Below are 12,599 nucleotides of genomic sequence, written 5' to 3' on the forward strand. Positions count from 1 at the left end.
CATAAAGTTTCTGTGATGAGTATAGGGCTTGGGTTAAGGAATAAAATGTACAGTTTGTACAGTATAAAAATCATTATGTCTATGGAATGTCCCCATAAAACATGAAAACACAACATACCTCTCTATACATCACCTCTTTTTCCTGTTTTTATGCTACTCCCGAATTTATAATTTACATACCCATTTGTGCTGTATGAACGTGTCTGTATATGTGCGTGTGAGTGTTTGATTGGGCCATTGAGACACACACATTATTTGTGGTCTGCTGCCACTTAGTTCTGTCTGCTCCCAGCATTCATTTGCCCTCAGGCCATCTTTCACTAGGGGTCAGTTAATCCACCGAGCCCTAGACTGGAATTTGCATTTTGCTTCAATGGATAAATCGTTGCACTGCTTAATATTCTCCACTGGGTGGCCCTGTTCAAACTCTGTTCTCTAGAGTAGACATACGAAAACATTTGTCAACACCTGCATGGATATCTATTAGTAAAAATAGATTTTCTCAACTTTTCCTGTTACTGGCTAATATTGTTGGCTCATGTATGGCTCACTACCATTCAAAAGTCTGGGGTGTGTAAGATTAAAATAAAAATAATTAATACTTTTATTCAGCAAGGATGCATTAAATTGATCAAAACTGTTGTGAAGTGGAAAGTCTATACGTAACATAATATGTGATAATAAATTATATTTAAAAAATTAATTATACAGTACACTACTGCTTTGTGGTCAGTAGAAATTTATACTTTTATTCAGCAAGAATCGATTAAGTTGATCACAAATGGCAGCAAAGACTTTTATTTTGTTTAAAAAATCTATTTCATATAAATACTGCTGTTTTTAAACTTTCTATTCATCACAGAATCCTGTACAAATGTTTGACAGCTTCCACAAAAATATAAAGCAGCACATCTCTTTCATGTGAAAATTGTTTCTTGAGCAATAGCAAATCATCATATTCAAGCATATTCATATAAGCAGCTAATCAGCTTATTAGAATGATTTCTGAAGGATTGTGTGACTCTGAAGACTTGAGGAATTATGCTGAAAATTCAGCTTTGCCATCACAGGAATAGAATACCATTCAAATGTAAAACAGTTATTTTAAATTATAATAGTATTTGACAATATCACTGTATTTTTGATCAAATAAATGGAGCCTTGGTGAACATAAGAGACTTCTATTAATAATGTAGATATGTAGATATATTTTTTCCCGAACCCAAAGTTTAAGTTTAAGTATAAATTATTATACTATATATTATAATATTATACTATATACAGAGCTTTTTTCCCAGTTGTATAAAGTTTGAGGACAAATGTCTCACCAAAGAATAACAAAATATGACAACACCTCTCTTAATAAAGTTTTCTCTTTCTGTTAGGGGTAGTAGATATAATTATAATTAATTAGCTTTATATAAAACAGTAAAATGAACTGTCCCTCATGCTGATGCATCTATCATCAATACATTCTTTTTTGTCATTGTGAAGATGTTCGTGAGTATTTGACATTGAATACTTAAAGGGACAGTTGATCCAAAAATGTAAATTTTGTCATACTCACCTTCAAGTTGTTCCAATCCAAACCTGTATGAATTTCTTTCTTCCACTGAACACAAAAGAAGATATTTTGAAGAGTATGGGTAACCAAACAGTTGATGGACCCCCTTTTTTTTTCTCTGTGCTATGGAAGTCAAAGGGGTCCATCAACTGTTTGGTTACCCATACTCTTCAAAATATCTTCTTTTGTGTTCAGTGGAAGAAAGAAATTCACACAGGTTTGGATCAACTTGAGGGTGAGTAAATGATGACAGAATTTTCCTTTTTGGGTGAACTATCCCTTTAAATGTATGTACATGTCTTGTAATGTGACATGTTATATCTACAATTATTTTAAACAGTATTTTATTTACACTTTTCGTCATACCTTCCTATACACATCCATATACCTTAAAGATTTTGATAATAAAAGTTCATAGATACTGTAAATGATTTGTCAACTGCCCTCAAGTATGAAGTGCATTGAACATTCATTGCTCACAGATCATCTCCTCCTTTAATTCACAGGAGTCTTTTTCAATAGCAGAATGACTGAGTCAAAAAGGTGTGCTTGTTTTAATTGGTCTCTGTCTGCTTTTTCTGCAGGTCTTGAGATGCTCTGCAAAAAGATTAATATTTTAATAAGCCTTAAATGTCCTTTGGGTGTGCTTTTGATTTTGATTTGACTTTGATTTATATTGTGTTTTTTATCATGAGTCAGGGATGCCTTGATCTAAAATATCGAGGTCTCTTTAGTGTATATATATTCAGCTGGGTGCTTTATAATGTAATGTAACTCAGTGTTGTCGATTTCAATATGCATGCATTGTTTAGGAACGTTAAATCAAACTCTTTTCCTCTACTGACACCTGTCAGCCAGATCAATACATTGTGTGTGTGAAAGGTTAACCGTATATATATAACATTGCTGACCTAAGCAAAATGCCAGGAGCCATGGAAACTCACTCGGCTTGTCTGTTTTGAGCTCTAAAACGCAGGACTGCTGTTCTCTTTGTGCACTCAAACATGTAGCCGACATTTTCTTTGTGGCTTTTGCTAGTGTAGTTCGCTATATAAAGTTGCTTAGAACATTTTCATAAATCTCTGCTCTCATATTGAAGAGTCCTCTTCACACAATCTCACAAAAAGAAAGAAAAATAATAGACAGATAGTTGGACTTCTCAAAGCAGTGATCTCATTTGCAATAATAATCATTTTCAACACAGGCTGTAAAACATTGTTTGTGTCTCAAAACCTAATGAGATGCCTGACTTGAGGAACAGGAGCACACAAGACGTGAAGTCTGTCTCAAATTGTACTTTAGTAATGTTCAAAAGTTTAAGGTCGCTAAGATTTTTTTATTGGTTTAAAAGAAGCATCTTTTTTATACTGCATTTATTTGACCAAAAATGCCATAAAACAGCACTTTTGTTAAATATTTATACAATTTTCTATTAATATCCATAGTTATTATATAATATGAATATAATATAATCTTTTTTTCATTTAGCAGTCATTATTCCAGTCTTCTGTGTTCACATGATCCTTCAGAAATCATTCTAATATGTTGATTTGGTGCTCAAGAAACATTTCTTATTATTATTATCAATGTTGAAAACAGTTTAATATTTTGTGGAAACTGTGATGCATTATTTTCAAGATTTGTTGATGAATAGACAGTTCAAAAGAGCTGCATTTATTTGAAATAGAAATCTTTTATAACATTATAAATGTCTTTACTCTCACTTTTGATCAGTTGAATTCATCCTTGTTAAATAAAAGTATTTCACATTTAAAAACTTAAATTTTAAGGACGATTATTGAATTTCTAAAGTTCCTGTTTGGTAATCTTGTTTTAAGAGTTAGTGGTTATTTCTAGAGAAAGCAAATAGCGCCATCTAGTGTTTGTATGAAAAATACCCATGTGTCTTTTATAGCACAGAGAGAAAGCAACCACAATGTGCAATCAATTAATAGCTGTGCTTTAATTATCATTTATTCTGATTAATCAACAGTGGATATCACTCATAAAGCTGTAGACATGTTTTGTATTTATTTTCCAGAGTTTCAATTTTGTAATGTGTCTTCCGCACTATTGATATTTTTCCAACTTTAAAGAACTACATAAATGAATATTACATTTGATTAATGTTTAAAATCATGTTCACTAGTTATATCAGTTGCATAATAAAAGCTATTCTGTATATTGCTGTGTCCACACCACTAGGTGGAAGTATGTCGTGCAAATTCCAGTTAACACTATTGCCTCTTTTCTAACTCTGTCAGTATAATAGAAAATGAAATGTACCTTTTGCAGATTTACGGTATTCACACATTCTGTTTTCAGTGAAATGGTATTTTCCTGTGAAGGCACAGTAGTCACTTGGTATTGTGGTTTGCATCTGTTTGATAACATTTGTATCAGGATTGATGACTTCAGTGATCTTCTGATGATTATGAGTTGTGAAACTTCATTTAAATGGATTATGAAGATGCTCTTGAACAAAGAATTAATTTATGACACTGAAGTGGATTTTATAGCTAATGATCATTTCATGTGCATTAAAAAGTTTGGAATATTTAAGATATTGTTTTATGTTTTTGAAAGAAGTATCTTGTCTTCACCAAGCTTGCATTTATGTTATCAAATTATTAATTATTATGTATTACTAACAAATTATAATTTTTTATCAAATAAATGTGACCTTGGTGAGCATAAGAGTATTCTTTAGTAAAAAAAAAATCGTAATTATTACAAGCTTTTCATTTTATGTATTAGTATATGTCTCTAAAATATGTGGATATGATATGAATAATTGTGTTTTGTGTCTTCAGGCGTGTCATGGCTGTGGGACTGGGTCGAAGTGTGACTGCAGTGGGGTGAAAGGAGAGAAGGTGAGTGTTTATCCATAAATAAACCACCACATACTGTATATACAGTAAGCTGCGTTCCATTCTACATGGTCTCCACGCAGTGTTCCTTGCTCCCTAGTCACTGAGGATGGGATATATGTTGAAGTTCACTTCACTTGATAAAATCATCACAACATCATCACATTCAGACAAAAAAATTGAGTCACGCATATTAGAGAAGTTTGTGGTACGATGACACAATATATTTCTTTAAATAAATCTAATAACATTTACCATACTTTAATGTACAGTACATCCATGTGTAGGCTGCCTATGTAAATTTGTATACAAATTTTTAGTTTTTATTAATTAATATAAATTGTCAAAGTTGAAAACACTAAACTGAGCGATAAAGGTCTATTGTGATGTCTAGTATGAAAATAACTAACTTTTCATTAGATCTGATCATGATGGTTGCACTGTAACGGTCTCATCTCACAACTGCATACACAAACTACACCTGGACTAAATAAACTCAATAAAAATGCTGTAGCCTCTAATAATTTTAACTGCATTTATTTTAGTCAAACTTTTTGCATTACTAGAGTGATGCGCAATAACTGGTGGATAAATTTCCCTCTTCACTTCATGTTAAGGGATATGATTTGCTGTTTACAGTGCCTTCTAACTGAACATGTACAATCCCTTTGGATTAGAATCTCACTGGTGGAATACCCTGTGAAGTCCACTTCATAGGGCATTTATGGTCGAATGGAACGCACTTGTAGACTGATGTCCATAGGCTCATATAAATGTGTTAATGCATATATGTTGTTCTAGCCTTTCAGTGGGCCTAGCTATATTCTTGAGCTGCAAGATTAATCGGTAAAAGATCGCGATCTCGATTCAAACACCCACACAATCTTATTCCTAAATGAGAGTGATTTGCCTGTCTATTAAACCTTTGACAAAATCATATCAGAACACTCAAATCTGCCGCTGTCATGTTTAGGTAATGAAACAGCTTCACAAACAGTCTTTTCAACCGCACAGTATCATTGTTTCTGTGTTACAAATATTCAAATTATTACAGAAGAACTGAGATAAAAGTTTATAGTTCGGATATAAAAAGCTATGGTAGCTATCAAAATCACCTTTTAACTCTTTCCCCGCCAAACACTGAATTTTCAGAGTATCCGTGGTTTAGGTAGGGGGTGCTATTATGCATCTTCTGAAAGAGGACTGAATCTCCATCCGAAGACGATGCAGAAACAAACGATATCATATGTAATCATATGCATATGTAAAATAACACGATCACCAACATTAAACAGCATATAAATCAAAACTACCTAATGTTACTGAATGAAATGACGACCCAGGACGAGCTATAGGACTGTGCAAGCTTTAAGGGTGTTGATGGACTTGATCTACTCCATCTATGTTTTGATCATCGTTCTGAATTCAATCTGGATGTAGTCTTTGACACAAATGTGAATTTCTCAGCTTATTGCTCAAAATGTTGCTTTTTTTATGATACTTGCCCATATTTAAGTGTTGATTAAAAAAAGAATGCAGGAAGCTAGAATAAAACATTTTTTTAAGCAGGGGCTCTGTTCTTTCTTTTGATATATTGCATGTTAAGGTATTCATTCAACAAAATATTCTGGGGGCCATGAAATTTTGTGAAAATGATCAAAAACGCTGGCGGTGGCTGGCAACTTAAAAAAAAAATCAAAAATAAAACACTGGCGGGGAAGAGTTAAAAGTAACTTCGCTCTTCAAATAACGCTAAAATTATTACATTGTTATGCCACTAGGTGGCATCGTGTTAAAAATATATATTTGTCATTGAATCATTCATTTAATAGATTTGTTCAAAAACGCTGATTCTTCCATTAATGAAACAAGCAAAGTATTTGAGTGAGTCATTGAATCATTCATTCAAACTGATTTTTTTAAATAATTCTTTCAAATTAATTACATATTTTTAAATAAGCAACAATTAACATTTTATTAGAACCTATATTATTATTATTAGCATATTATTTTTTTAATTGTCTGTTCAGAATCGTGAGAGAATTGTTGTCTCTATTTAAAACAAAAAATTGTGATTCTCAATTTATCCAGAATCGTGCAGCTCTACTATATTTATTTGTCAAAATGAAGTGAACATGAACTCAACATAAGCCTGACTCTTTTCATTTTAATCTGTGCCTCCAGAAGTGTTGCACTGGGTAATGTATCACTTTATGCTTAGATGTTAGTGGTTTTGAAGACTTTACACGACACCGGTTTCAACTAAAAACGGAAAACTTTTTATGCGTTTTGGCCGTTCACGATACTGTATTGTCTCTGTGTGAACCACACAAATGCAAATTTGTAAAAAAGCATTACTTGAAAGACAATCTAGAATATTAAGATGGGGTTGCTTTCGACCCCGACTTTAAACCAGCAAGGGCTGATGGGAGGTTTCAGCTCTGGTATAGGCTTGGCATCACCTCTTTTAGTTCAGTTTCATCAAAGGGAGAATTAGATAGCTTTCAGGAGTTCCCTTTCAGTCGCTCACGTTCGACGTAACGTCGACGTGACGACGTAATTGGGATCACTTCAGGGAGCCCTATCAACTTCGAGTGTCTACAGAACGAGCCAATGAACGTTGGCGTGCGTGAATCGCGTCACGCGCCCCGCCCCGCCGCGCGGGTATAAACAGGAAGCGGGCGCACGCACACATTGTCTTTCACTTCGGAGCCGAGCTTTCGTGAGACTTCTGTCTACAAAGAGATTCAGCCCTTGAAGACTTCAAAGAGATCTACTCTCTGCCTACAGTGTTGGTGTGACGGCGCGATCAGCGGTGGCCGCGAGCATTGCAGCTCACAAACTGCTGTTTTCACAGCACTATTGTTCTGTGTTTGTGTGTGTGTGTGTGTGTCGGTTCGGTGGGCGTTTCCTTGTGTGTTTATTCACACCGCGGCTACCCCTGGGTGCCTCAGCACTGAGAGAGTATTTTTTCAACCTTTTTTATTTTTACTAAAAGAGCAACACAAGCGTGACCCTGCGTCTTTTTCAAGATGTCATTCCGCTTGTGCGTTTCTGGATGCCGTCGTTCCCTGGCGCCAGCAGATGGCCACAGCAGTTGCCTCTCGTGTTTGGGCATTCAACACGCTGAGGCAGCTTTTGTGGATAGTTCATGTTCCCATTGCGGGAATATGACTATCGCAGCGCTTAGCTCGAGACTCGCTTACCTCAAGGGAGGTGCAGTCCCCTCGCCTATGCCCCGATCTAGTGTCTATTCTGCCCCGCAGAATAGACCTACTTCGGTGCATGACCAGGGTGATCTGAGGATTACCGTGAGGGCTTCCCCGTCGAGTCATCCTCCGCGGGCCCCTCACGCCTCACAAGCGCTGTCGCCATTGGGGCTCCTTAGTGAACGTCTTGGTCCTTCTCCGGAACGGCCAACCGTTTCCTTTGGGGCTCCGGCTGATGACCAGATGTCGATCGCGGCATCGGAGGGGGAGCTGTCCTCTGGAAATGACGACTCGGCTGTGTTGCCCCCCTCGGGGTGTGTAGCGTTGTCCGAGCCGGATCCAGAATGGACTGCTATGCTTTCCCGGGCCGCCGAGAAGGTCGGGCTTGCGTGGAATCCTCCACCACGTCCCGAACCTTCTCGGTTGGACGATTGGTTTCTCGGGGCGGGCCGTGCTGGTTCTCAGTGCGCCGCCCCGGTACCTTTCTTTCCGGAAGTGCATGAGGAGCTTTCTAGGACGTGGAAGGCACCGTATAGTGCCTGAAGCCGTTCTAGTGGCTCCTCACCCCTCGCCACCCTCGACGGCGGGGCAGCTAAGGGGTATGTGGATATCCCCCCGGTGGAGCGGGCCGTCGCGATGCAGCTGTGTCCGGCGTCCGCTTCCTCTTGGCGGGGTAATCCACGCCTCCCGTCCAAGGCCTGTAAGTTTTCGTCCGGTCTAACGGCGAAGGCTTACAAGGCCTGTGGACAGGCTGCTTCCGCCCTCCATGCCATGGCGCTCTTGCAGGTCCACCAGGCCCAGGCGCTCATGGACATGAACAAGGGTGGTTCTGACCCAGAGCTCCTCCGGGAGCTCCGTGTGGCAACCGACCTCGCCCTCCGGGCGACGAAGGAAACCGCACGTTCTGTCGGTCAGGCGATGTCCACCTTGGTGGTCCAGGAGCGCCACCTTTGGCTCAACCTGGCGGATATGAGGGACACCGATAAATATCGGTTCCTGGATGCCCCTCTTTCCCAGGTTGGGTTGTTCGGCGACGCGGTCGAGAGCTTTGCCCAACAGTTCTCGGCCGCACAGAAGCAGACGGAGGCCATCCGGCACATCCTGCCCCGGCGGACCGCTGCTGCTCCCACCCGTCCGCCGGCCGCAGACCCTCCGTCTACTCGTCGCCGAGGTCGGCCTTCTGCGGCGTCCTCCGCTCCCGCTAAGCCCCAGCAGCAGCAGCAACCATCCAGGCCTCAGCGCGGAGCAAGCCGTAGGAAGCCGACCCCGCCCGTCCAGGCCGCTGCCAAACCAGGAGGCAAGCGACGGTGCAAACGACCCTGAGACGGGCGGCCCGGAGGTGGATCAAGTTGCTCTTCAGGAGATGGCGAAGGCGCCACTCCTTCCCCCGGTGGAGGGCCGGGCGGAGAATCTTTTGTTTCCTTTTCTTTTTGTTCCGCCACTGACCCACGGGTCAGTGGTACCCACATTTTCAAAAAAAGAGCAATTTCTGAAACCTCTGGGCCCCAAGAGGGCGCGCTTGGCAGTCGACGACGCCGCCATGCCTTGTCACTCCCGAGCCCCTCTTTCATCGCCAGTGAGCAGCAGTGGCTGTGTTCCGGACGTGCTCCCGCCTCCTCACACTCACTCTGCCCTTCGACGGAAGCAGGTATGTGCTGCACCACACACTCAGACCCCACTTCGGGCCGCTGTGCCGTCCGAGTCGGGTCCCTGCATTCCGCCGCGCTGCCCCACCCCGGGTACGTCTGTGGTGCCGTTAGTCCCGCTTGCTCGGTCTCTGGGAGCCTGGTTAACGCTTCCCAGCCCGTCTCGCTGGCTCATCCGTACCATCAGACTCGGCTATGCGATTCAGTTCGCCCGGCGCCCCCCTGCTTTCAAGGGCATCCTGTTCACCCGTGTTCTGGCGGACAATGCCCCTGTGCTCAGGGCAGAGATCGCAGTCCTACTGGCGAAGGACGCGATCGAGCCGGTCCCTCCAGCCGATATGAAGACCGGCTTCTACAGCCCGTACTTCATTGTACCCAAGAAAGGTGGTGGGTTACGACCAATCTTGGACCGGCGCGTCCTGAACCGGTCCCTTCACAGGCTACCGTTCAAGATGCTTACGCAGAAACGCATTTTCAAATGCATCCGTCCCCAAGATTGGTTTGCAGCGATCGACCTGAAGGACGCGTACTTTCATGTCTCGATTCTCCCTCGACACAGACCGTTTCTCCGCTTTGCGTTCGAGGGACGGGCATATCAGTACAAGGTCTTACCCTTCGGGCTGGCCCTGTCGCCCCGCGTCTTCACGAAAGTCGCGGAGGCGGCCATTGCTCCCATGTGCGAGCGTGGTGTTCGCATCCTCAACTACCTCGACGACTGGCTTATTCTGGCCCAGTCGAGAGAGCAGTTGTGCGAACACAGGGACATGGTGCTCAGTCACCTCAGCCACCTAGGGCTTCGGGTCAACTGGGAAAAGAGCAAACTCACCCCCGGGCAGAGGATCTCTTTTCTTGGTATGGAGTTGGACTCGATCAACATGACAGCGCGCCTCACCGAGGCCCGTGTCCAGTCAGTGTTGAACTGCGTGAGCACGCTCAGACGCAGAACAGCGGCACCACTGAAACTGTTTCAGAGGCTCCTGGGGCATATGGCATCTGCAGCCGCGGTTACGCCGCTCGGATTGCTTCATATGAGGCCGCTCCAACACTGGCTCCACGATCGAGTCCCGAGATGGGCGTGGCAGAGCGGCTCGTGCCGGGTCCAAGTGACTCCGCACTGTCGCCAAACTCTCAGCTTGTGGTCGGACCCTTCCTTCCTGCGGGCAGGTGTTCCCCTGGAACAAGTGTCCAGGCACTCTGTGGTCTCCACGGATGCCTCTACCACCGGCTGGGGGGCCACGTACAACGGGCATGCAGCTTCAGGTCTGTGGACGGGGCCTCAACTGCATTGGCACATTAACTGCCTCGAGTTGTTAGCAGTACGTCTTGCACTGAGCCGTTTCAAAACGCTGCTACTAGGCAAGCACGTACTGGTCCGTACGGACAGCACTGCGACCGTTGCGTACATCAACCGCCAAGGTGGTCTACGTTCCCGTCGCATGTCACAACTCGCCCGCCATCTCCTCCTCTGGAGTCAGAAGCATCTGAGGTCGCTTCGTGCCATTTACATTCCGGGCCTGCTCAACCGTGCAGCCGACGAGCTCTCACGGCAGCAGGTGCTACCGGGAGAATGGCGACTCCATCCCCAGGTGGTCCAGCTGATTTTCAGGCGCTTCGGGACCGCTCAGGTAGATCTGTTTGCCGCCCCGGACACGTCTCATTGCCAGTTGTTCTATTCTCTGACCGAGGGGACCCTCGGCACGGATGCTCTGGCACACAGCTGGCCCCGGGGCCTTCGCAAGTATGCGTTTCCCCCAGTGAGCCTTCTTGCACAGACCTTGTGCAAAGTCAGGGAGGACGAGGAGCAGGTCTTGTTAGTTGCGCCGTATTGGCCCAACCGGACCTGGTTCCCGGAACTAGTGCTCCTCGCGACAGCCCCTCCCTGGCCCATTCCTTTGAGAGAAGACCTGCTCTCTCAGAGACGGGGCACCTTATGGCACCCGCGTCCAGACCTCTGGAAACTCCATGTCTGGTCCCTGGACGGGACGCGGAGGTTCTAGGTGACCTACCCCCTGCGGTAGTTGACACCATCACTTCCGCTAGAGCCCCCTCTACGAGGCGCCTCTATGCGTTGAAGTGGAACCTGTTCGTTGACTGGTGCTCCTCTCACGAGGAGAACCCCCGATCTTGCTCGATCAGAGCCGTGCTTTCCTTCCTGCAAGAAGGGCTGGAGCGAAGGCTGTCTCCCTCCACCCTTAAAGTGTATGTTGCCGCTATTGCCGCACATCACGATGCTGTTGATGGTAAGTCTTTGGGAAAGCATGACCTGATCGTCAGGTTCCTGAGGGGAGCGAGGAGACTGAATCCTCCTCGCCCACTCTCTATACCCTCTTGGGACTTGTCTCTGGTCCTTTCGGCACTTCAGAGACCACCCTTTGAGCCTCTGCAATCAGCTGAGTTAAAAATTCTGTCCTGTAAGACAGTACTCCTGGTTGCATTGGCCTCTATCAAGAGGGTAGGGGACCTGCATGCATTTTCGGTCGACGAATCGTGCCTAGAATTCGGCCCGGATAACTCTCACGTCATCCTGAGACCCCGGCCCGGATACGTGCCCAAGGTTCCTACCACTCCCTTCCGGGACCAGGTAGTGAACCTGCAAGCGCTGCCTTCGGAGGAGGCAGACCCAGCCCTGGCTTTTCTCTGTCCCGTTCGCGCTCTGCGTCTGTACGTGGACAGAACGCAAAGCCTCAGGACCTCAGATCAGCTCTTCGTCTGTTACGGAGGCCAGCAGAAAGGGAAGGCTGTCTCCAAGCAGAGGATGGCCCACTGGATAGTGGATGCCATCGCCTTGGCTTACGAAGCCCAAGGCGTGCCCTGCCCGCCTGGGTTGAAAGCCCACTCCACTAGGAGTGTCGCTTCTTCCTGGGCGCTGGCTCACGGCGCCTCGCTGACAGACATCTGTAGAGCTGCGGGCTGGGCGACACCTAACACGTTCGCTAGGTTTTATAGCTTACGTGTTGAGCCGGTTTCTTCCTGTGTGCTCGCTTCTACTAGCCGGTAACACCGAAGTTCCCGCTCTAGTGTCGGCTTGCTGCGCCACTCCCTTCCTAGGAACGGATACGTGCGCTTTTTACTCCAGTCGAGTTCCCCATTGGCGAACCCTGTGAGTTCCTCCGCACCCCTTCGGCAGTCGGACGTTGCGGAGCGTCCGACGCCAGGCCTAGTGCTCGTATGCTTGTGTAACTTGTGCTAGGCTGGGTTCCATATGTGGTGATCCCTGCGGCGATCCCATATGTGTATTCTTCCACGACCAGTTCCCTGCGGTGAGCCCGTGTCTTCCCTTGGCAGAGTCTGCTCTGCCGTCACTGTCCGG

General features: G+C 44.7%; 1 protein-coding gene across 1 annotated transcript in view; it reads left to right on the top strand.

Moving 5' to 3' along the window:
- Window positions 1-12,599, top strand: part of col4a5 (collagen, type IV, alpha 5 (Alport syndrome)) — a 66,949-nt gene that overhangs the window by 21,599 nt on the left and 32,751 nt on the right. The window contains exon 2 of the mRNA XM_081348754.1: window positions 4,378-4,437. Coding sequence (XP_081204880.1) covers window positions 4,378-4,437 — 60 coding nt within the window. The remainder of the gene's footprint in view (window positions 1-4,377; window positions 4,438-12,599) is intronic.

The sequence above is a fragment of the Scardinius erythrophthalmus genome, assembly GCF_964197995.2.
Source record: "Scardinius erythrophthalmus genome assembly, chromosome: 2".
In the NCBI taxonomy this organism is placed as follows: domain Eukaryota; kingdom Metazoa; phylum Chordata; class Actinopteri; order Cypriniformes; family Leuciscidae; genus Scardinius; species Scardinius erythrophthalmus.